The sequence below is a fragment of the Lepidochelys kempii genome, chromosome 2 (genome assembly GCF_965140265.1).
Source record: "Lepidochelys kempii isolate rLepKem1 chromosome 2, rLepKem1.hap2, whole genome shotgun sequence".
Classification (NCBI taxonomy): Eukaryota; Metazoa; Chordata; order Testudines; family Cheloniidae; genus Lepidochelys; species Lepidochelys kempii.
This window is the reverse complement of record NC_133257.1, coordinates 127106854-127131997: the sequence shown is the minus strand read 5'-3', so window position 1 is coordinate 127131997 and position 25144 is coordinate 127106854. Positions and strand designations below refer to the sequence as shown.

Sequence of the window (25144 nt, the reverse complement as noted above, 5' to 3'; positions counted from 1 at the left end):
AGGGGGAAACTTTTCTGGGATTTATTGATTTTTTTTCTTTAAAGGTGGCTGCCTATAGCTGCCCAGGGACTTGGACTATTAGAATAAGACCCAGGGGAGATGGAATGCTGGTCAGAGGACAGGAGGAACATCAAAAATTGCATGATACATTTGTTTATCACATGTGCAGTTTATATCATGTATATGGATAAAGGTGGTGATATTAGCCTTGCAAAATTCTTAAGAAAACTTACCAGGCCAGACACACATCTTCCTTCCCCACACCACCCAAATATCTATACAATTGTGCATACATACACATATCCTTTGATTTCTCTCATACACATACCCCTTATATTATTATCATTTTTTATTTCTGTTGCAGTAGTACCCAGGAGCCCCAGCCATGGATCAGGAACTCATTGTGTTAGGTGCAGTACAAACATATAAGAAAAAGTTGGTGTCTTCCCTAAAGATCTTACAATTTAAGTAAAATATCCCTGTCTTGCTTGGGAATATGAAAGTGTTTGAGAAGGAGGCTGGGTTGAGCAACAATTGAATTGTCTTCTGCTTTTCTTTTCTTCTTTTCCTTTTGCTGTACGTTTGTTTAATTACATTTTTTTTTCTTCTGTAATATTTTTTGGGTTTTTTTTTTTTGTTTCCCATGTGCGGTTTAGTGGACTTTGCTCCCAATTTTGCAAACTCATAAGTATCTAACTAACTTACATACTTATCACCCCAACACTCCAGTAATCGAACATCTCATGCTATTTAATATATTTATCCTCACAATACCCTGGTGATGTAGTGAAGCACTATTATCACTATTGTACAGATGGGGAACTGAGGCACAGAGAGACTAAACTACTTACCCCTTTCACTTACCACTTACCTCTGCAGTGGGGGAGGTTTAGGTTGGATATTAGGAAAAACTTTTTCACTAGGAGGGTGGTGAAGCACTGGAATGCATTACCTAGGGAGGTGGTGGAATCTCCTTCCTTTGAGGTTTTTAAGGTCAGGCTTGACAAAGCCCTGGCTGAGATGATTTTGTTGGGGATTGGTCCTGCTTTGAGCAGGGGGTTGGACTAGATGTCCTCCTGAGGTCCCTTACAACCCTGATATTCTATGATACCCAAGGTCACCTAGGAAGTCTGTGGCAAAGCAGGAAATTTAACTCAAGTCTCCCTAATTCTAGCCTTGTTCCCTAGCCAATGGACATGCTTATCTTTATGCATGTGAATAGTCCCATTGAGGTCAATGAGATTACCCGTGAGTATGAAGTTAAAACATGCATAAAGATATGAATGATAGGGACTTAACCATTTCAAACATTTTCAGGTTTTTTTTTTAATTTAGCTGAAATTACTTTTGCAAAACAATAATAAATATTTATTTGTTTGTGAAAAAAAATCATTTTTTTTAAACAAGCTTATCAAGGGATTTGAATTTTTATAAAATGTTTCTATTAAAAAAATTCAACCAGCTCTTATCAGGATTTTAGTCTTCAACTCCTGGCCATTCTGGCATTCAGGGAAAGCCACCACTTTTGAATGAAAGCCCTAAGATTTGGAGCACAGCTGTGGTTTTAAAGACCTTGCTTCCAGGAAATGTTTCAATGAAGTGTTGTCTGTAGAAAACCCAGTTCACTGTCAATAAATAATACATATGCTCTAAGATTCTTGAGCAATCATGATTCTCAAATGAGCAAACCTGTTCATGGTTTGTTGAGTTTAGCTAATAAAGTAATTGAGGAGGAGACTGTTGTAAACTAACATTCCTTTGTTCATGGTTTACCTTTTTTCATATCAGTTGTTAAGATAACTATTTCCAAGTTCCTGTCTAGCACCATTTGGTAATTACCAGCAGGCTATTGATCTGGCTAGTTATGGTGAGGCTAACTGCACACTTAAAAACAGAACAAGTTGAAAAAGAAAATAAAAAATTCAGATACTTTTGAAGACATATTTGTACTGCAGCTTTTTAAATAGAACTATGTTTTCATTTTTATTTTTTATGAAAAACAGTGAATTTTCATTTTCATCCTTTTCCCCTGTGCTTATTCCTCTGCCTTTTCCCCACTTTTTTTCTTCCACCCCATGCCTTCTTTTTCTTTTCCTGTTTTGCCACTGCATGCAATATAGCATAAATGATACTTTGCTTGTTTGGCCAGTCTGGAACTTATGAAAGGTTGCACAGCTGTAAAAGGACAGTTGCAGGTGGGGGAAAAAGGAGGATGGTGGTGGAAAAGGACTGGGAGGACTAACTTTTTTCATTTCTGGTTTAATTTAAAAAAACCTGAATTATTTCCTTAGAATTGTGAAATTTAGTTTTAGGAAAAAAAGGTTATTTTTCAATGAAAAACCATTGTTTAAAAACTTTTTGACAACTTCTGTGTAAAAAGATGCCATTTGATTGTAGTGCACATTAGGTGAAATGTTATGAATTTTCACCAAGAAGTCTTTATGAGATTGAACTGTGTTTTTAAATCCTTAAACATTTTCTAAACTATAAGCTTGAAAAGTGTGATTACACTGGTGTTGGCTCAACTGAATATGTGGCCTGGAAGTCTGGCACATTGGTACCAATATCAGGGGAAGAAATAGGCAGCTTTGAGGGAATTTATATCTGTTGGCAGAACTGAAGATGCACATGAGTTTAACAGGAGGTTTGTTTTGGAGTGAGGCTCAGTCATAGAGTTTAAACCAGAACGCAGCATCAGATCAAGTAGTGTAACCTCCTATATATCAGAGACCATCAACGCCACCAAGCACCCACACACTAAGCCCGACAACCGATAGGTCTTAGGATGAATCTGCAACTGAAGCTGTGCCGGGACTGGATGGGAGCAAAGTACAGATGCTCCTGAGAATGTTTCACATGTATCCATCCCAAGAAAGGGTGACACCAATTTTGCACTGAGAGATATGGTAGATACTAGGGAGAATGCCCCAAAAATTGAGTTCCTAAGTGTAATGGTTGCTCAGGATAAGCAATATAGATGTTACAGGTCAGTCTCTAGAGCGTGAACTGAAATCCAACAGTGAAAAGAGATCTTTAAAAATAAATTGAGTGATGACATATTTGCAAAAAAAAAGATTCATCTTGGTTTTGAGGTTGGGGGGGAAATATTTTAAAATTCTACTTGGCAAAATGAAGTTTCTGCTCAGTGCAGCACTTTAAGTGGTGTTAGGCACCCAGCACTGTGTCATCCCCTCAGTGCCAGCAGCCTCTCTCTTCTGATCTGTCTGGGGCTCCCTGCTTCAGCTCTATGGCTGAAGCCTAATGGGAGTGATGGGTGTGATGATGCCATCAGTGACTCTGTGTTCTATCACTCTGCTACTCAGCATATTAAAACAGAATATATCCTGGAAAATGCTAATTGTTTTTTTAATGTAACCAAAGGGAATTGTGGAGTTGATGTAAAAGAAAATTTCCAGATCCCAATCTGTTTTGCTTTATAGTAAGATGAAATACTCTACCGCTCAATTAAGTAAGAAAAAAAGATTTAAAAAATGTAGAAACTGATGGCTGAAGTGTGTGTGTGTGTGTCGGTGTGGTGTGTATGAGAGACAGAGAATCGTGAGACTTTATATAGCAGCAATGCTGGGGGGTTAGTAACCTAATGAAATATTCTGTTTTCTCTTCTGTAGTTCTTTCTGCCTTGTCTCTCCCCTTCGTCTTGTCATGAGTACTGCTATCGTAAGCCACCTTACTTGTGGAACTCTGAACAGTACCGGGTTTACCATGGTGACAGTGGTCGGGCCCGCCCTGCACTCACCAGGCGGCAGGAAGTGGAGCGTCCCCAAAAGTCCAGGAGCCAGGGGACCAGAGCGGAGCAGGCTGCGGTTGGGTCACTCCACTTCCTGCCATCCCATGAGTGTGGGGTCAGGCCCGTCCTGCAATCACCGGCAGCAGAAAATGGAGCGACACGGACCCAGCCCACTCCGGTCTGCTGGCTTGTGCTGGGGGTGATTTCTTTCCTGCCCCCACCAAGCCTGGGGCAGAGATGGAGTGATGAGGAAGGGGCATGGGCTGGGGAAGCGGGGGCGGAGGAAAAGAGGCAGTGGGGAAGGAAGGGTTTGGGATGGGGAGGAGATGGGGTAGTGGGGAAGGGGCATAGGATGGGGAAGAGAAAGGGATGGGGAATGTGGGGGAAGGGGGGAAGCTGGAGCCGAGCATACGGCATCCCCTTGGCAGAAGCTGGGGCTCCCCTGTTAAGCAGGCCCATCGATCCCTCACCCTGACCAGCCCTGCCCCCCTACATCTGTACCACCTCGATGAGCCCCCCAGGCATCCTCCACACTGTGCCCCAACCACCTGCACCTGGACCTCCACCCAAATGAACCCCAGCTCCCCTGCACCTAGACCCCCCGTGCTGAGCACCAAACACCTTCACCTGGATCCCCTGCAGAGTCCCATTGCTGCTTCACCCCTCAATGAGCTTCTGTGCATCCAGATTTCCCACTCAGCCACCTGCACCCAGATTGCCCCACAGAGAACTCTCTTACCCCCACCTGGATCCCCCCACACTAAGTCTCTCTGCACTTAGATCCTGCTGCTGGGGTGAGCCTGGCACAGGGGGGCAGGGCCCCAGGTTGTTTCTGCGGCAGGCCTGGCCCTTGCACAGTGTCAGGGTTGGGTGCAGCCTCACTGCCGAGTCCCTGTCCCGGGGTGTGGGGCAGGGAGAGGCTGCAGGGTAATCTCCCACCTCCATGCAACCAGTGGCCTGTGCTCCCCACTGCCATGTTGGAGCCTCCACATTTATTTATTGACAAATAAAATTTTCAGAATTTTAAAATATTGTGCACAGAATTTTTAATTTTTTGGTTCAGAATCCCCTCAGGAATATGGGGTGCTCTGCAGTGTGATGGTGGGACTGTGAGGAAGCTGGTGGGCAGTGGGGAGGTCTATGGGCGGGGGGCGCTGGGCGAGTTGGGTGGTGTGGAGGGTGCTGTGCAGTTGTGGTGGGAGGCCAGCGGGGGAGGTCTCTAGGAGGGATGGGGGTTGGGCATAGAGATCTGTGGTGGAGGTCTCTGGGTGAGGGGGCGCTGGGCATAAGGGTGTGGCACTGGGCAGGGGGGTGGTGTGATGCGGGCCCGCCCTCAAGAGGAAGGGGCATGCTGGCAGCATAGGGCTGGGCTGGGCAGGCCAGTGTGCGTCTGGCAGCTGCAGGTTTGTAAACAGTGCCCTCCTGCTGGGCTGCTCCCGTTCCGCTGTGTTTCATTGCCCCCAGCCCGCCCTTCACTCTAAAGACTGACCATCTTGCCCCCCCTGCACTTTGCCCCATGGGGGCCCACAAATATGTTTGGCACTGGGCCCACAAAAAGTTAATCCGGCCCTGTCTCTGAATGCTAACAAGTGCAGAGACATAGAGAAAAGAATGGTTGTGTTTGAATATGTGTTGCAAAAGAAAATTAATTTCTAAGTGGGGCTATCATGTTTTGTTTTTAAACAAGGGACACATGCAAATGTCTTGAATGTAAATGGCTGGTTAACTGAATGAAGAGAAGAGTTTTTTTCTTAGCCAGGGATTCAGTATAAGTGTTGGTTGGGTTGATATTTTATTTCTGGTAAAGTGAAGCCTGATTCATCTGTTGTCATGAAAGTTGTTAAGGATAGGTCATTCATGGTTTGGGATAGTTTTGATCAACATTTTGAGTGACATTTATCCCTATGATGAAGAAGAAGAAAGGATTCTTCTTTAAAAACCTGAGTGGATTTTTATCAGACTGCCCATCTTATAATAGATTTTAGCTGGTGACTTTAATTGTATAATTTATGAGGGTTCTAATAGAAATCATCAAGACCTTCACCCATTATCTGCTAAGTAGCTGTCTTTTATTTTGCAAGCCAGTGTCCTTCATCTATGGAGGTATTTTAACTCTCATGTTGAGACAATATAGCTGGTTGAGCATTGCTACAAGCTGTGTCCTTAACAAGACTGGACATGTTTTATTCCTTTGAAAAAATCACAGAAATGTATTGTTAGCGAGTTTAACAGGATGGCTTGCCCCTGGGCTGGAGAGCCTGGGACTAACCTACTGGAGTCAGGACATTCCCTGCGAAGGGCAGCATTTGGCTGCAGTAATGGGGGAGAGAGGGGAAAAAAAGAGGAAAATGGAAATGAACATGAAAATTTAGGAAATTGCAGGTAGTAAGAAAGGCTCCTGCAGGGATGACTGCAATACCAGAGGATCTAGAAGTCAGGGTCAGAAATTTGAGACTCCAGCAGGGAGTGGCCTGCCAAAACAGGAAAGGCCAGATGCAAGAAGGCCTGGAAATAGGGTGACTTGGAGACTGCTGGAAGGGAACAGTCTCCAGCAGGAAGACCTGGGTCATGGGGTTTCCCTAAAGACACCAGAGGGAGGAAAAGCCCATGAGTGCCCCGACAAGAGGGTAAAACTGATGGATTTTGATTTGAGACTTTGAATTTTATTTCGGAGCTTTACTTGTGTGAATAAACTCTGAGAAAGGGTGGTGAACGTATAAGACAAATCTGCGCTGAGTTTGTGTATGGAGCCCATTGAGGGTATGTCTATGCTGCAATTAAAACCCTGTGGCTGGCCCATGCTGGCTGACTTAGGCTAAGGGGCTTGGGCTAAGGGGCTGTTTAATTGCTGTGTAGATCTTTGGGCTTGGGCTGGAGCCTGGGCCTAGGAACCTGTGAGGTGGGAGGGTCTCAGAGCTCAAGCTGCAGCCTGAGCCCAAATGTCTATGCCACAGTTAAACTGCCTCTTAGCCTGAGCCGCAGGAGCCTGAGTCAGCTGGCACAGGTCAACTGCAGCAGTCTAATGGCAGGGTGTGTCTACACTACCAAATTAGGTCGATTTTATAGAAGTCAATTTTTAGAAATTGATTTTATACAGTCGATCGTGCATGTCCCTACTAAGTGCATTAAGTTGGCGGAGTGTGTCCTCACTATCATGGCTAGCATTGACTTACAGAGCGGCACACTGTGGGAAGCTATCCCACAGTTCTGGCAGTCTCTGCTGCCCATTGGAACTCTGGGTTAAGCTCCCAATGCCTAATGGGGCAAAAACATTGTCGTGGGTGGTTTTGGGTACATGTTATCAGTTGCCCCTCCCTCTGCGAAAGCAATGGCAGACAATCATTTTGTGCCTTTTTTCCTGGGTTACCTATGCAGACGCCATAGCACGGCAAGCAGGGAGCCCACTCAGCTCACCACTGCTATTGCGACCCTTGTAAACACCTCACACATTATACTGCAGTAGGTGCATACCTGGGTAAGACACGGCAGCACGAGGACGATTGTGAGGAGGACATGACACAGACGTTCCTGAAAGCATGGTATGTGGAAATCGGGACATCATGGCGGCAGTGGGGCTGGTTGATACAGTGGAACGCAGATTCTGGGCCGGGCAAACAAGCACAGATTGGTGGGACTGCATAGTCTTGCAGGTATGGGATGATTCTCAGTGGCTGCAAAACTTTCCTGGAACTCTCTGAGTTGCTTTCCCGCACCGTGAAGTGCAGGAATACCAAGATGCGAGCTGCCCTGACAGTTGAGAAGAGAGAGGTGAAAGCCCTGTGGAAGCTTGCAACGCCTGACTGCTACCAGTCAGTTGGGAATCAATTTGGAATGGGCAAATCTACTGTGGGGTCTGCTGTGATTCAAATAGCCAAAGCAGTCACTGACATTCTGCTATCAAGGGTAGTGACTCTGGAAAATGTGCAGGTCATAGTGGATGGCTTTGCTGCCATGGGTTTCCCTAACTGTGGTGGGGCAATAAACGGAACGCATGTACCTATCTTGGCACTGGACCACCTAGTCAACCAGTACATAACCACAAGAGATACTTCTCAATGGTGCTGCAAGCTCTGGTGGATCATAAGGGACATTTCACCGACATCAGCATGGGATGGCTGGGAAAGGTGCATGATGCTCGCATCTTTAGGAACTCCGGGCTGTTTGAGTAGCTGTAAAAAGGGACTTACTTCCCAGACCAGAAAATTACTGTTGGGGATGTTGAAACGCCAATAGTTATCCTTGGAGACCAAGCCTACCCCTTGCTCCCATGGCTCATGAAGACATACACAGGCAGCCTGGACAGGAGTGTTGAAAACCCCAGGGCATGGCCACTAGTTAAATCGAGAGAATGGAAGGCCATAAGGGTCGAGAAAATCTCCCTGCTGAAGGCCGAAGGCCTTCTTGTCAACCCCCCTTAATAGAACTCAGGCCTGGCTGGTTTAAGTAAGCTCTTTTGCTCTTAAACAATGTTGCAGTTGTAAATAATGCCTCATAGTGTAAAGTTGGCTAATGCCAAATTAAAAATAACAAAAAAGAACCAGCTACAAGGCCAGACAGAATGTGCTAGTTGTTTAAGTTGCTAAAAATGCTTGTTAAAAATTGCAAAAAATAAACATTATTATAACCCATATAAAAAGGTAAAGTATTTGTGCAAAGCTTTAATTAGCTAATATGTAATGCAGTAGAATTAAAAAATATAAAAATGTATATAATAACCTGCTCTGGTGTGCAGGATTTAAGATTTATCTCCCTGTACCTTTCTTTAAAATTCCAAATAAACTTTTCTGCTTCTCCACCCCGTTGTGTTTATTGGGTGACGCAGACTGGGCAACAAACCCCTGCTGTTGTTTTGCTTCTGGGCACTGGGTGCCGGCAACAGGAGTAAGGAGCAGTTCAACTATCGGCTGAGCAAGTGCAGAATGGTGGTTGAATGTGCCTTTGGACGTTTAAAAGCTCGCTGGCACTGTTTGCTGACTAGTTTAGACCTCAGCGCAACCAGTATTCCCATTGTTATTACTGCTTGCTGTGTGCTCCATAATATCTGTGAGAGTAAGGGGAAGACGTTTATGGCGGGGTGGGAGGTTGAGGCAAATCACTTGGCTGCCAGTTTTGAACAGCCAGACACCAGGGCAATTAGAAGAGCACAGGTAGGAGCACTGGGCATCAGAGAGGCTTTGAAAACCAGTTTCATGACTGGCCAGGCTACGGTGTGACAGTTTTGTGTGTTTCTCCTGGATGCAAACCCTCCCCCTTTGTTGATTTTAGTTCCCTGTAAGCCGACCACCCTCCCCCCTTTGATCACAGCTGGCAAAGGAAATAAAGTCACTATTGTTTTGAAACCATGCATTCTTTCTTTATTAATTAAAAAAAACGGGAGATAACTTAAAGGTAGCCTGGGTGGGGTAGAGTGGGGTGGGGGAGGAGGGAAGGCACATTGTTTATTGTAGCCACACTACAAATCAAAACTGTTTGAATGACAGCCTTCTGTTGCTTGGGCCATCCTCTGGAGTGGGGTGGCTGGGCACCTGGAGCCTCCCACCGTGTTCCTAGGCATCTGGGTGAGGAGGATATAGAACTTGGTGAGGAGGGCAGGCAGTTGTACAATGGATGTAGCGGCGGTCTGTGCTCTTGTTGGCTTTCCTGCAGCTCCACCAGGCACCTGAGCATGTTGGTTTGCCCCCCCCATTAGCCTCAATATTGCATCCTGCCTCTTCTCATCATGCTCACTTAATGCTTTCCTGGACTCTGCCACTGAATGTCTCCATGCATTCAGCTGTGCCCTATCAGTGTGGGAGCTCGGAAAACATGTCATTGCGAGTGCAGATTTTTTGCCTTCTAATCTGCGATAATCTCAGGGATGGAGGTGATGGGGGAGCATAGACACATTTGCATCTGCAGGGGGAAAAAAAGGGAGAGTAAAATTTTAAGATGATACATTTCTGAGAACAAAAGGGAGACTCTTCCACAGTGAATCAAGCAATTCACAACAGACAGCACATGTGCTTTAGGTACAAGGTCACATTTTGCCTTTTATATTGCACACCTGCCGGTACGGTGACACATCACACACGGCTGGGCAACAGAATTCAGTTTCCAGGCAGCCATGGTAAGCCAAAGGGTATGTGGGTTTGGCTTCTAATGCCTTCATAACATGTGGGAATGTTTTCAAACTGCAGCATCCTCCTTTCCCGTAACAAGCAATGTCACTTGGGTTTACCATTTAAAAGGAGGGGCTGCGTTTTTTGGGTGGACGTGAGGCACACACCTGCCCCAACCCCTCCGCGTGGCTACTGGGGATGATGCCTTCACCCCTCCCCCCTCCGCGTAGCTATTAGCCAAGTGCAAACAGCCCAGCATGAACAGGGTCCTTTTACTGTTCTCTTACAACAATTCCCCTATTTCAACCAGGTGACCATGAATGATATCACTCTCCTGAGGCTAACACAGAAAGATAAAGACCGAATGTTGCTTGAATGCGACCAAAACCCAGGACCATTCATTGCCATGCTTTGTGCTGCAATGGTCCAGACTACTTGCTACTGGCTTGGCGTGGTAAAGTGTCCTGCTGTGGAGGACGAAATAAGGCAGCCCTTCCCAGAAACCTTCTGCAAAGGCTTCCAGAGTACCTCCAGGAGAGCTTCATGGAGATGTCCCTGGAGGATTCCCGCTCCATCCCCAGACACGTTAACAGACTTTTCCAGTAGCTGTACTAGCCGCGAATGCATCCCAATTCTTCAGGGCAAATCAAACATTAAACACTATTGCTTTTAAACCCTGTACTGTAGTTACAAATGTGCACTCACCGGAGATGCCTTCTCTGCCTTCAGTGGAGGGGATCCCACCTTGGGTGGGTATTGGCTCCAGGATGATGAAAAGGTCCTGGCTGCCAGGAAGAACTGATTCAGTGCTTGCCTGCTGTGCATTCTCCTCCTCCTCTTCCTCATCCACAAAATCCTCCTCCTTGTGGTGTGACTCCCCCTTTGCAGGTGTCCACAGACAGGTGGTGGAGTACCCCCCCCCCCCAGAATACTGTGTAGCTGATCATAGAAGCGGCCTGTATGGGGCTCTGACCCAGAGCAACCATTTGCCTCCTTTGTCTTTTGGTAGGCTTGCCTGAGCTCCTTAACTTTTACGTGGAACTGCTATGTGTCCTTGTTGTAGTCTCTGTCTATCATGCCCTGTGCGATTTTGGCATATATATTAGCATTTCTTCTTTTTGATTTGAGTTCTGCTTGCACGGATTCTTCTCCCCATACAGATTTAGTGTCTCCCATTCACTCCATGATGGAGCTCCTTCGTGATTCTGGGGGGACTGCATGATCACCTGTGCTGCTGAGCTCGCCACGCTGACAAACAGGAAATGAAATTTAAAAGTTCCTGGGGCTTTTCCGGTGTACCTGGCTAGTGCATCGGAGTTGAAAGTGCTGTCCAGAGCGGTCACATCAGAGCATTCTGGGATAGCTCCCGAAGGCCAAGAACATTGATTTGCATCTGCACTACCCCAAATTCGACCCAGCAAGGTCAATTTTAGCGCTACTCCCCTTGCCGGGGAAAAGTACAGAAGTCTATTTTAAGAGCCCTTTAGGTCGACGGAACGGGGTTGCTTGTGTAGATGCATTCATTATGGGGGAGGGATAGCTCAGTGATTTGAGCATTGACCTGCTAAATCCAGGGTTGTGAGTTCAATCCTTGAGGGGGGCACTTAGGGATCTGGGGCAAAAATTGGGGATTGGTCCTGCTTTGAGCAGGAGGTTGGACAAGATGACTCCCTGAGGTCCTTTCCAACCCTGATATTCTATGATTATAAAATCAACCTAACATGGCTAAATTCAACCTAACCCTGTAGTGTAGACCAGGGCTGAGGGAGAAGTTATTAGCAAGGCACTGCAGAGTGACCTCTAGCCACAAGGATACAGCTCAGGACTCAATTGCCTTGGCTACAGTGTGTCATAACAGACAAAATTTTGAGAACTACGAGTGGTTTTCATTGCTGGAATGTTTGGCCACCTAGAAGCTCCTTTGTTAGGGTCTTGATATTTAAGATGTTGGGTCACCATAACTTTATGAAAATCAGGCCCATTTAAGGGGTGTGAAGTTGGCTGCCCAAAAACTGAGGAACCTGAATTCCATATTGTCTTTAAAAAATGTAGGTAATTATCACTAACAGACTATCTGATCATAGCCTGGTTTCATTTACTTTAGCTTTGCCTTTTCTGAAAGAATATGATCCTTATGGGTACTTTCTTTTTGTATTGGATGCATGCTTTGGGGTTTGTTTTAATGCTTTCTGGGGAGATTTGGCTAAATCTAGACATCTTCTTCTTCTCTTAGGCAACAGTGGGTGGTGAGTAAAGGTCACATGAAATGCTTTTGGCAGCAATATGTGCAGCAGGTAAATTGAACCTACCCCAGATCATGAAAGAGTCAGTGAAAGAAAGAATAGAAACCAATATCTCATTTTGTAAGCAATATGTTCTTAGGCTACGTGTGAGCCTGAATTATAGAAAACTGTTCTCGATTGACCTTTTGGATAGCAGCTTCCAAGCTGCACAAGTTAGAGCTAGATTTCAGAGGCTTAATGAAGTGCCTGCACCGACTCAGTATTCCTTTGGACTGGAAAAGAAAAATACTGAATAAAAGATAATTAGCCACTTTAAAATATTATTGAGGGGAGAGTTATACGATCTTGTGGAAATCCAAAGATTTTCAGTGGGGATTTACTCTCCGAAGAGGCTGAACATGGGACTGAAACAAAGCAGTTTATGAAGGAAACTGCATGGGCCTCAGGTCTTTCCCGGATCATAATGCCTTTCTCTCCTCCTGGCTATTTCACTTTCTTTATGAACAAGTTGTTTCAAATTTAATAGAGAATGAGATCCTTTCTCTAGGTCCTTTTTGACTACCCCATGAGACTTACGTGTCATGGAATTCTATAGAATGGTTAAAAATCCACTATGGAACAGATCTGATTCTCTATTAAATTCTATAGATTTTGGAGTAAATTCTATAGAATTCTACCAGTTTGATCCTTGCTAAATTATATAGGACTTCATAATAGTTGCAGTGCCATTTCCCTAGTCCCTGCAGAGAAGTCAGGGGTTCTGCTCTGTCCCTACTCTTGCATATAGATGGTGGGGTGGGGGAGTGGAACTGAGTTTTTGGGATATGTGTTCCTTCCCTGTAGAGGGCAAAGGAGATCTTGGGACCTATGGACCCAATGGGTGTGATTTGTATTAAATATTTTTATTGTCCCCAGAATAACTCAAAAAAATGATTTACCCCCTCTCTTCTAAAGGTGTTTGTGTTAGGATTCTAACAAGGAAATCTATCCCAAGTATACACATAGCTGGGTGAACAACTCATAGTGAACAATTCATTACTACTGTGTTTGAGAATTGTCAAATGAATTTGACAGCTTTGCTCATCATTTGCAAGTATTTGACAAATTTAAGATTGTGGATTACTCAGATGAATAATGTGATTATTCATTTTGGTATTAGATACTAGATAGACCTTCTGGGTGACTGATCCCTTTAAGTGACATAGTAATGTTTCTATTCCCAGTTTGGATGCCTTTAAGTAGCTCTTTGACTCTGCATGCCTTACTTTTGCCTATTTAGATTGTAAATTCTTTTGGAGAAAAGCTGTCTCTCCCTATGTGTTTGTATGCCGCCTAGTACAATGAGGCCCAGTTATCAGCAGAAACCTCTAGGCACTACCATAATATAATTGAGATGAAGAAGAATACAGAGAAGGGCAAGGTTAGTTTAGTCTGCCTTTGATCCTTTCAAGGGCAAAAGAACGGGAAGCTCAGGAGAGAAAGTGAGAGAGTAGTGAGCCTAGAGAATTTTAGGACATTTTAAACTTTTCCATTTTTGTATATGGACAAGTGTTATTTTTGGCTGTATATGTAGATCCCAGATTGAAAAAAAAAAATACATGGATCCCTTTCTGACCAAGTGTGTGGGAAAGGGGAGAGAGACACATCACAGATATATTGACTGTTCTGCAGATTTACATTCAATTTTCTCTTGCCAATTGATACAAAATAATGGCATGTGGCATATGTGTCCTACTAGTGAAAGATACACTGTGGTCTGTGTCTCCTAGCTTGTTAATTTACACAGTGCCCTGGTTTTGGCCAACTGTATTAAATACCCCATATGTGTATCCTAATCAACAATATTTCCTATATCTGCCAAGTGCATTAACTGAATTTACTGAGCTCCTTTTTCTACCACATATCACCATTCACCACTGTTATTAACAAAAGCAATACAATAATAATTGGTAGGGCATGCGTGATCTGTTAGCGTACTATTATCTTATTTAATAGCCTCAGCACTAGGACAGGAAAATTTGGGTAACTATTGTGTTTGTGGTGCATCCTATAAACAACATTACATAGAGCAAGTACGTTGATTGAATTGACTCATAGATTTAACATAGTTATTGTTACAGACAGCTTGTAGTAATTGTGTTCTTGCTTGGTTCTAAACACAAAGTGTATTGTCAGATCTCTTTAATAACTTGGGATTCCCCTGCTGTGTTAATATTAAACAGTGTCCCATTAATAACTACATTTGCTGGTTACCAGTGTACACAGTAAACAAGAGAGGTTCTCATAGTTCTGAAGTAGAAAGTGGTCTGCATGAGCCAAGAATGTATGATTAAGCCCCATGCATTTTCTAGGAAGTAGACCTAAGAAGGACACCACCAACAGATTTCCTGTGCCTGTCTGGTACTGGCAAACCACAGTGCTGTAGAGAAATATCAGTATAATTAATACATTTTGATTGGCAAAAGCAGGATTGAGATGGGGAAATTTTGAATACAGAGGATGCAGTGAATGCTCTTGACCGGTCACAGGATGGTGGAGGGCGGGGGTTCATATGTTTGTGTGATGCTTATATGAGTGACATATTGCTGCTAATGCTCCTGTTGTTTTTGGTAGAGTTCTTGTCCTGAATCCTCTCACATGATATCACATCATATGGGATCCATCTTTTACATACCGGAGTCAATAGCAACATTCCCATTAACTTCAGTGAGTGAAGGATTAGGCCTGATTCTTGTGTGATACGATGTGATGCCCTCTATGTAATGTGGCAATTAATAACACAGCTTCTGATTCTGTTACATAACTTGCATATATTCACTGCAGTGCCTGTTTGAAGAGATGGGTTTGACTATATTTTGCTTTAGTGTAGCAGTTGCAGCCAATGACTTTAGTTTATTGTTCATTTATTGTGTGATGTTATGATTAACTCACATTATGTCAATGTAATCATTGTACGCTAAATTGAGTTAAGTTGTAGGATTATAGAAGTATAAGATTGATCAGTATTTAGAAGGGATAATTGTGTAGAAAGTATCTAAGGAAGGAAGGCTGAAATGCAAGACCTGTAGGCTGAGGCCTGTAAGATTTTAGCTTAGCTATTTTAGGCCTTACAGATAAGAAATGCTGACATAAGTAAGTGACCGAAGAATAACCCGATGCCATAAAATTATGGGAAAAGATGTACCAAGGGGCAATATTGCAAAAAAAACAAAACAAAACACAGTAAGAGTATTTTTTTTTCTTACAAGATACCCAGCAGTCATGTTTTTCTAACACATGCCCTAACTGCAGGGTGCAATATATGTGTAAATGATAATGAGGTATAGTCAGAACCACATTATAAAAAGAATGTGCCCAGATTAGGAAAATTGAGTTTCCTATGGAAAATTCCAGCAGGAACCATCCCTCTACAAATGGTCACTTGACAACGCATCCATCAGATCTTAAGAATATCCTTATGGATGTGAGTATAACTATATTTGTAACTTGTTCTTAGGGCTTTATAGGATTTTTATATGCATGAGTAATCACAACTTTAACTGTAACTTTAATAAAACTTGTAAAAACAGACTAGACCTTATACTTGTGAAATGTATGTGTGGTCACCATCCTTGGTCTTTGTGATCCTAGAGACTCTAAATCTGAAGCAAGTATCAGATGTGACTTTCACTCTGTTGAGCTTGAAACTGTAGCTGAACCCTCGGTGGTGTAACACCACATTACAAAATTCACTTTACATTAAAAAAAAAGGCTACACAATGTACAATGCACATGGGTGCATATGCACATACACACACACACACACACACACACACTGAAGATAGAGCCTGGGAAGTACTGCTACCCTGTGAATGCTGCAGCTGCTGCTGGGGATAGGGAATGATAAGGATGGTTATTCCTCCCTCCCCCGCAATTACCACCAACTCTTCCACCTTCTCATGGATACTGTTGATTTTATTTTATTGTTCTTCCTGCTTCTCTCCCTCCTTCCTTTTCCAACTCCTAAGCCACAGATGGCTTTTAGGAGATGGCTGTGGAAGCATGTCTGATGTGACTCCTTATGCAAACAGAGCTTCACACCAGTACTTATGGCACATTTTCTCTTTGGAAGCCTTCTTGTGAACAAACACAGTCTCATCACTTTTAAAGAAGTGCCACGAGAATCCGGGCCTGACCCATGTGTTCCAGAGGAATCCCAGTAATTGAGACTCCATGAAACAAGTGTGTTGAAAGTTACTGTGGAATATGTTACAAGTGTGTTCAGAAGTAATGACACAAAATTGATGTTAGTTGGTGCTGCACTTAAAGTAAATGGGGATCCACAGGTATAAGTCAGGTCAAAATTTTAAGTGACATAAAAGCATAATGCTCACCTATATGAGATGTCTATAAATATAATGTTTAATATATCTTTCATATGCAAGCAGATAGCACAGCCAAGTAATCCAGTCCCAGCCGATTCCTAATAACACATTGTTATGTCATAGGCAAAATACACTAATGTAGTTGTACATTATTCAGTGGGACTGATCAGAAATTGAATCCACTATAGAGAAAAATAAATATTAATTTTGTCAACTATCTGATCCTCTAACAAGTGTGCTTACAATGAGAGTTTCTGAATTCATTTCATTCTCTTTGTAGTACAACATTATTATATTACTCTAAGAGTCCTTCAGTCTATGTCTCTCCATATTAAAGAAGGGCTGGCTAGGAATTCTTGCTACCGACTCGTCCCCATGAGTCTGAATAAAAGTGTTCTCTCCTCACATGTAACACAATTTGCTAATTGCCATCAGATTCAGAGACAGAATACTAAACTGAGACTTAAGCTTTTCTCAGAACAGACATTGCTCTAAGAGTTGTTTTAAAAAACAAAACAAAACCCTTAGATGACTTTCCTGTTTGTCACACTTTGGGCCTGCTACATCTCTCACACCATTTTTATGATAACATAACTGGCTGAAATGGAATTATTCCTGTTTTACACTGAGAGCAGAATCATGGCAATTATGTACATTGTCAGATCATTAAATGATCTCAGGTCTTAAGGGTAAAGCATAGTATGGGGTGTGTCTTTATTGGTCCAGTAGTGCATTCCTGAAAGTCAGTGGGAATTTTGGGCATTGAAGGAATGCACGACTGGGTGAGGTGGGCATACCATCTGCTGTAGATTCAACAAAGTTGTCCCTTCCTTCATAGATACATTTTCTTTTTTAAAGAGAGAGAGAGAAAGAGAGAGAGATTCAGACTCTGATCTCAGTTATTCCAGATTTATACTGGCATAAATCTATTGAAGTCAATCAAATTACTTTGTATCCACACCTGTGTGACTGAGGTCCGAATTTGCTGCAGTTTCCTATTTCTTGTTTTTTTAAAAAAGATTTTCCAAGACAGAGATTTCTGTTTTTGTGAAGGCCTTGTCAGAAAACAGGGAATGTCAGGGCAGATGGTGAGGCACAGCAAAGGCTGCAAATCTGAAACTCCTTGATGTAATTATCACCAGGAAAGGCAAGAGGTCAACTTGGAGTCACAAAGATTCAGTTAGAATTCAGGGATGCTGTTGGAGCTAACAGCTGGAAGAGGACTCACTTTTTTTCAAGTAATCTAAGTAAAGATTAGAGTTTATTTGCTGGAAAAAAGGCTGAAGATCTTTTCTTTTCTCAACCACCATTCTTAATATCATAACGTCACCACTGTACATGGATAACATTTTCATTATTAACAAATGGAATTTTGTGTGCATCTAGTGGAAAATATATCTCTGCATAATTGCAAATATCACAAAAGATTGGGTGTCATTGAGGGAACCTATCTTTTAGCTCTCCCTTGTAATATTTATCTTTGACAACTGAACACGGACTTGAAATGATACAGTGATTGAAACACCCCCACAAATGTGTGTTTGTCTAACCAGGAATTAGTAATGTTTAGGTTGAACTGTTGCCGTTTCATCACGACATCCCGCCTCCCAGTTCCTAACCCTTCTCCCTCAAACTATAATACATTATGCGTGCTTTGCTTTAGCGCTGATGAGAAAATAAGACCACCTGTTTTATATAAGAAATCAAGTAAGAAGAACTGTGCAAAGCACCACTTGTCTGATTTGTCAATCCTATGTGGTCTTTTAAATGCAAAGCTTACCTTGCCCACATACTGAGTATCTGGACCTGTGTACTCCTCCAGCAAGAAAAACTGATTCCACATCCAGCCACGTTTGCTGCGGTGCAGGGTTTTCCCATCATCCTGTGAAAACCCCAGTATCCTTCCTTTTTGTGAATACTTGATAGTCCTTTTGGGGGATGGTGTCATGTGAACCACATGAAGCATACAGGTCCAGAACAGAAATGACAAGCAGTAGCAAGTCCTCATTGTTTGCAGCTTTAGAAAGGACGCTGCTGGGGTCGATGTCTCTCCTGTTTCACCAGAACAAAACTCTTGAAAGGTTGTATTCCACTTTTAAAGGACCTGTGAAATGGACAAAAGTTTCTGGGTGAATTGTAATCATCTCTTGATCAATATTTGTTAAAGTATATTTGCAGCCTGGTTGTTAAAACTGCATTCCTAACTTGCACATGCGGTTGGTTGCCACAGCTGCGCTTGTAAATCAGAAAACTGCACACACAAAAGGCCAGCACAGGAAATGGGCCAATCATTTGTACAACCACTGTATTTTAGTTTGTTACTAAAATTAGATTAATTTGTATGTATCAGGCTCTTTAAGTCTTCTCTGTCCTCCTCTCTCTCCCTCTTTTTCCCAGGTATATGATTTCATGCACAAATAATTGTTGAATCAGTTAATATGTTTCTTGATCTTAAAAATTAAGCAGGCTCCCATTATTTAGGTACAATGTTTAGCTGGGTTCTAATCACAGAGCCAGTTCCTAGCTGCTACTATGATGCTAATGGAGAATCCACACAGAAACAAAGATTTCAATTTACTCAATCACATGGCTCACCTTGGCTTTGCCCCTGCCTGCTACTATCCCACCTTCCCCCTCTGCACAATGGTTCCAGAGAAGCTAAGATTTGCAGTGCAGAGAGACACACACCTCTTGTGTCCCACCGCCTAAATCCTGCCTTTGCTTATACAGTGGAACTGCATCAGTTCCTCTGCCAAGGGACTTACTGTGCTATAGATGCAGGATTTGTTCAGAAGAGCGTAAATGAAGAAAAGGGCCTCCTGCAGGTCCCCTGAACTGGGATTAATTATATTTATTAGATGAATTCTGTAAGATATCTATGTCCGAAAATTCCACTGGAGTCATTTTGCATTTGGAGTAAATCTGATCTGAAAATGTCTCTCCCAACACCTCCCCACCCCTCAACCCCCCATAGAGAAACAAAATCAAAAAAGAGAAAAAAAGTCATTTTTGTTTAATTTTTCCACAGAAAATTTCAACTTTTCAATGAAAAATAAAAACCCTAAAAATCTAACCAAAAGTTGAAAATTTTCATTTGAAAACCAAAATGTTTGATTTGCAAATGCCACTGAGGTGCCTCATGGGAGTTCTCCTTCAGATGACCCACGGCGTCGTTCTCTTCCATGGGCTGGGCTCCCTGGCTGGACTACAACTCCCATGCAGCTACATGGTTTTTTATTTTTTTCTTAACAGCTGCACTCCATTATGAGAGTTCCATGGCAATGATGCATCACGGGAGATGTGGTCTGGCTGGGGACCCTGCCCCAAAGAGGAGAATGAGGCACCTGAACTGCCATGAGGCACAGTGGCAACAATTCTGAATCAAAGTTGTGGTTTTCAGCCATAATTTTGTTTGTTTGTTTTGTTTTTCAGGTGTCTGTATTTTTAAGAAGTTAAAATGTTCTGCAGAAAGTAGACACTTTTCACAAAACAGTGAATTTAGCTGAAAACAAACTTTCTGTCAACAAACAGTTTCAGTGGAAAAGTTGATGAGCTTAATGATTATAAAGTTGGACTTGATTCTTCACCATGCCTGGCTAGTACAGATCCTTGCATCTGTGGGGAATCCAGTTTGTCAGTGAGCCTCTGCATGGACACAGGGATTCTGAAGCAGGATCAAAGCCTTGGTGTATTTTAGTTACTTCAATCAGAGATTTATCTGAGAAAGAAGTGAAGGCTTGAAATATTTATCACTTTCTAGCATCATGTTTTAAAAACAAAAAGAAAACATTTTAATAGGTGTCTAATTTATGCAGAAAATTATAGTTATAATGCAGGAAAATTCTAATTTTCTTCATTTCTTTTTTTTAATTGAAGAATCAAAGCACACAGTGAATGAACTCTGATTTGCATAAAATCGTGCATGTACATAGATCTTGGCATAAATTAGAGAACATGTTTTGTTTGAATTCTGTAGGTATATTCAATATCTCATTTTGTCTCCTGTTATTCTCAGTATGTTTCTGTTGAGTTCAGAGAACCATGGAAGAGCTCTCCTGTGGCTAATTTAACACCTGTAAATTCCCAACTTGTTAAGTGAAGAATGTGTCCCGTAATAGATAGTGTGTTACTATAAAACTCAGACTCACCTGACTCAAATCCAATGGAGTTTATTTTTTTAAAAATCATTTATTTTGTTTTAAGTGACAAACTCATCTAAGTTTCGTTTTAATTATCAGCAACTAGAGCTGGTTTGAACTTTTTAATGAAACAGTTTCTCATCAGAAAATCCCAATTTGTTGAAACCACATAACTTTGCAAGAAATGTTTCATTTTGTTGAAACTTTAATTGGGAGGGTTTCTCAGGTCCAGGATGCATTTTTGGAGGGCATCAAAACAACAGAGAGTGAGCCCAGATTAGCCAATAGGCCAGTGCATAGGGTACTCATCTGGGAAGCAGGTGATCCGTATTCATCTATCTGTTTTGAATCAGGGACTTAAGCCTGAGTCTCTCACATCACAGCTGAGTCCCCTAATCACTGGGATATTTGCTAGTCTGGAGTGGGTCCCTCTTGTTTTTCACTTTTTTTTTTTTTTAAATTATCTGTTTCATCCTGATGTGGAGCAGGACATTTATTGAAATCTCAAAAATGTTTTCAGGAAGGGCAAATTCTTTCCTGCCTAGCTCCATGAGCAACTCCAAATACTCTGCAGTGAAAATATATATTTAAATGTATATTCATTAAGCAACAAGAGCAATATACAACATTAAATTAGTTTCTGATCAACTTTTGGACAAAAGTGTTCTTGACAAAATCTAGGGAGTACATTTTACTTTCTGCTATTTTGTACTTACAATGCTTAATTATTTTTTCATTTGTTTGCAGTGTTTTTGTAGCAGTGTTGTTCCCAGAATATTAGGGAGATAAGATGGGTGACGAAATATCTTTTACTGGAAAATAATAGTGAAAGAGGCAAGCTTTGAGCTACACAGAGCTCTTCTTCAGCTTCCATCCCCCCACCCCCACCCCCCGAATCGAGGAAAGCTCTGTTTAGCTTGAAAGCTGGACCAGAAGTTGATCCAATAAAATATATTTCTTCATCCACTTTGTCTCTTTATTTTTTCATGTCTTTCTCAATATACTTTATTATATTCATGGAATATATGGGCTTTTTCCTGTTGTTTATTGAACCCCCATACATCCACATATCTCACAACAGAATCTGCCTTCTGTTTAAGGCTTCTAGGATTACATAATTATTCCTCCCAAATCCACCTACTCAAGAAAACACTAGAAACTCAACATCGGCCAATACACTCTATTTCCAACGCAGAACCATGGACCAATGGACATGTCTAACCCACTTAGCTAGGTAGTACGTAGGTTGAAGTCAACAGCAAGCTCTACCCATGAGTGAGGTTAAAGGCAGCAGCTCTAGGAATTTCTGCAATGAGAAATTCTGCCCTGCTAAGCAGTAATTCTTTAACAGAGGATATACTGGAAAGACTGTCTGCTTCCACATTGTATTCCAGTCAGGGCAGGAGTTAAACTACTATAGTGAACTGGCTTTCTGCATGGTGCTGCCCTCTAGTGAATGGTTCACTGGGCTTGCTTACTGGGCAATAGGTCTTGTACTGTCAGCCAAACTCTTTCATCTCAATCGGTAGAGGCCTGTGTTTTGGGAGCTAATGAACCATGGATCTAACTTTTCCCATTGTGTGTGATAATATTGTAGATGTATGCATTCTCTGTAGAGTTAAATGTGTTATAATGGTGGGATGTTATAATGTCTACACTGAAACCGATAGCAAAACTCTCTCTGATTTTCAATAGGAGCAGCGTGGCATGGAAGTCTGAGAATGGAAGGAAAGGTTTTGTTTGTTTTCTTTCTAACTTGTGAAATGTACTGTGTCAGATACTATATTACAGCATTTATCCAGCATCTGTTGCTTGAGTCTTTCCCACCATCTAGTCAATCGATCTATCCTTCGTTTTACACAATGGAAAACACTTTATTTCCTTAGTTACATATGAGTTAAAGACATTATTTATGACACGCTATTCATATAGACACTTGAATGCACATATTGTGACCTGCATCCTTTCTTCAGGTTGCAAACCAGTTACATCTGATGCTCTTGAATGGTAGAAAATGAATGCTTTTTGCTGTCTGTGGAAGTAACCTGAAATCATTAAAATCTTCCAATGCAGTGAGTGAGTTTGATATCAAAGTCCTTAGGGAGTTCCAGGTAAATGAATTATCTTCATATGAAAGACATAAATCTCCTTAATACATTAGCAATTGAAAAAAAAAATTCTTAAAGCCTTTTGAATGTAAAACATTCTATTTAGATTCTTGAGGTGTACTGTGAAATAAGGCCTGCTGGGATCAATAGCAGGGATTTGTTAGCAATGATGCCAATTTAAATGTTACTATAGCAATCACCATGGTAATGTATTTAATTAGTGCTGCACAGTCACTCACAAGCATGATATGCGTCTATTCTAACCTTCAGCAACTTTACAATAGAGCATGCAGAATAGTTTGTTTCAGTTGTTGACACTGAAATAAAGTTCCATTCCAAATGAAAAAATAAAAATAATGGAATATAGATGCATAAGCATGGTCCATCATATTTCAACTGACTAAAGTGTATGTTTATCTGCAGTAGAAGCACTAGATATGTCTCTCCTAAGTCTTTACATAAAAATGATGTACTTCTTGTTCTTAAAGGTCCAAAGAATCTACAAAGCTGGGACACATATTTTATATAGGATACACAGCAGTGTGGGCCTAATTTTGTAGTCGTTTCTCATGTGAGTAGTCCCTGGCTCTGACTTCTGTGAAACTACTAACATGAGTAAAGGCTGTAGAATTAGGTGTGAGATCAGTATGACTTTTAAAGAGCAAGATATTTGTAGATGTAATGTGGAGTGCGTGTCCTTTTTTCCCCCCTCCAAAATATAAACAATGGGGAAAATACTAAAAAGAACAAAAGGGTGAAAAAATAATCAATTAAAGTGTGTGCACTAAGAAGCCTAGCGGACGTGAGCCAAATCTAATGTCATTAGCAGAATACTTTGGGGGGTTTAGGGAGACACAAAAGTAAAATTTAAATAGATTTAATGGTGGTTATCACAGACTGTGAGTATTAAGGATCTAATGTTATACCCAGTGGGGTTAGTGGAAATATTGCCATTTACTTCAGGCGGAACACGATTAATGAACAAATGATTCCAAATAATTAAGAACCAGATTTTCAAGTGCTCAGCACCTACAATTGAGGCCAGATTTTAGAAGAGCTCTGATCCATTCAAGTACCTCAACAAGAGCCAGATGTTTAAGAACAATCAGCATCAACAGCGCCCTTTGTGACAAGAGCTGGTCAGTAATTTTCTGACAAAACTGTTTTTCTTCAGAAAATGCCAATTCAAGAAAAACAAAAATGTTTTAAGAGCGCGAGACCTACCCTGATAGCTAAGTACTTCCTTGGGAGATGCAGGGAGTTGAACTTGAACTATAGAGTCAATCCTTCTCTCTGGCCAAGAGCTATTTAATTAGTTATACGAAGTGGTAGAGCTTCAACAGGCGAGACTGAGAGTCCTTTAGTTTTTAAGGTCAGGCTTGACAAAGCCCTGGCTGAGATGATTTAATTGGGGATTGGTCCTGCTTTGAGCAGGGGGTTGGACTAGATGACCTCCTGAGGTCCCTTCCAACCCTGATATTCTATGATTCTATGATTCTATGATCCTGCCCCTGAATACCTGATAGCTGGTTAGGACACTCAGCTGGGATATGGGAGACCCTTGTTTAAGTTCCTGACCCAAATCAGGAAGAGCAGGATGTGGATCTTACAAATCCCATGTTGTTCTGCGGTGAGAGGATTATCTCACTCTTTAATTGAGACACTTTGGGCCAGGTTTTCAAAGAAGTTCAGCACTCAATGTGCTGCTGAACTGTTTTAAATAGATGTCCCCTTACTTTGGTACTTATGGAAGATGAACTCTTTTTTGAAAAATCTGCCCAGTATTGTGAATGCTGCACTGTGTTGAAATATTAGAAAGTCTATTGAATTCATGTCTATATCCACATCTATCGGCAAATAAATCTCTGATGAATGGGGTTATTAAAAAAATATTTATCTTATTATTGAAATTAGAGTTAGCATTGTATTTAAAAATACCGCAAGTCCTAGAGACATTCTAGGTGGAGATACTGGGCTAGGTTCAGCCATAAAATAGACTTCTTTTTGCTTATCCAAGGTTTCAGACCCTTGGTGCTTGACATTCTTAGAGCTTGAAATTCCCCTGGAGGGAACTTGCAGTAGTTCAATCCCTGCTTCACTGAGCCACTACAGTCGCATATGTGAGTGAAGATGGCAGGAGGATATGTTGATTCATATTTGAATAGTTCCCATGGGTAATGGCTTGATGTCCACTGGCATATCCCTAGAAGAGTGTGGCGGTGAAAACACCATCTTCCCTCCCCAACAGTGAATCCCTTTTGGGGAGTGGGAGAGTACACTTTTACCCCACTCTGAGCCCTGGTCTACACTACGAGTTTAGGTCGAATTTAGTAGTGTTAGATCGATTTAATCCTGCACCTGTCCACACAACAAAGCCATTTTTGTTGACTTAATGGGCTCTTAAAATCTATTTCTGTACTCCTCCTCAATGAGGGGATTAGTGC

The 25144-nt window shown here is 41.9% G+C and overlaps 1 protein-coding gene across 1 annotated transcript in view; it reads right to left on the bottom strand.

Annotated features, from left to right (window-relative positions):
• CDH9 (cadherin 9) overlaps positions 1 to 18500 on the bottom strand; it is a 95280-nt gene extending 76780 nt beyond the window's left edge. The window contains exon 1 of the mRNA XM_073329465.1: positions 18234 to 18500. Within this exon, the coding sequence (XP_073185566.1) occupies positions 18234 to 18461 (228 nt within the window). The 5' untranslated portion in view covers positions 18462 to 18500. The remainder of the gene's footprint in view (positions 1 to 18233) is intronic.
• Positions 18501 to 25144: the final 6644 nt, after the last annotated feature.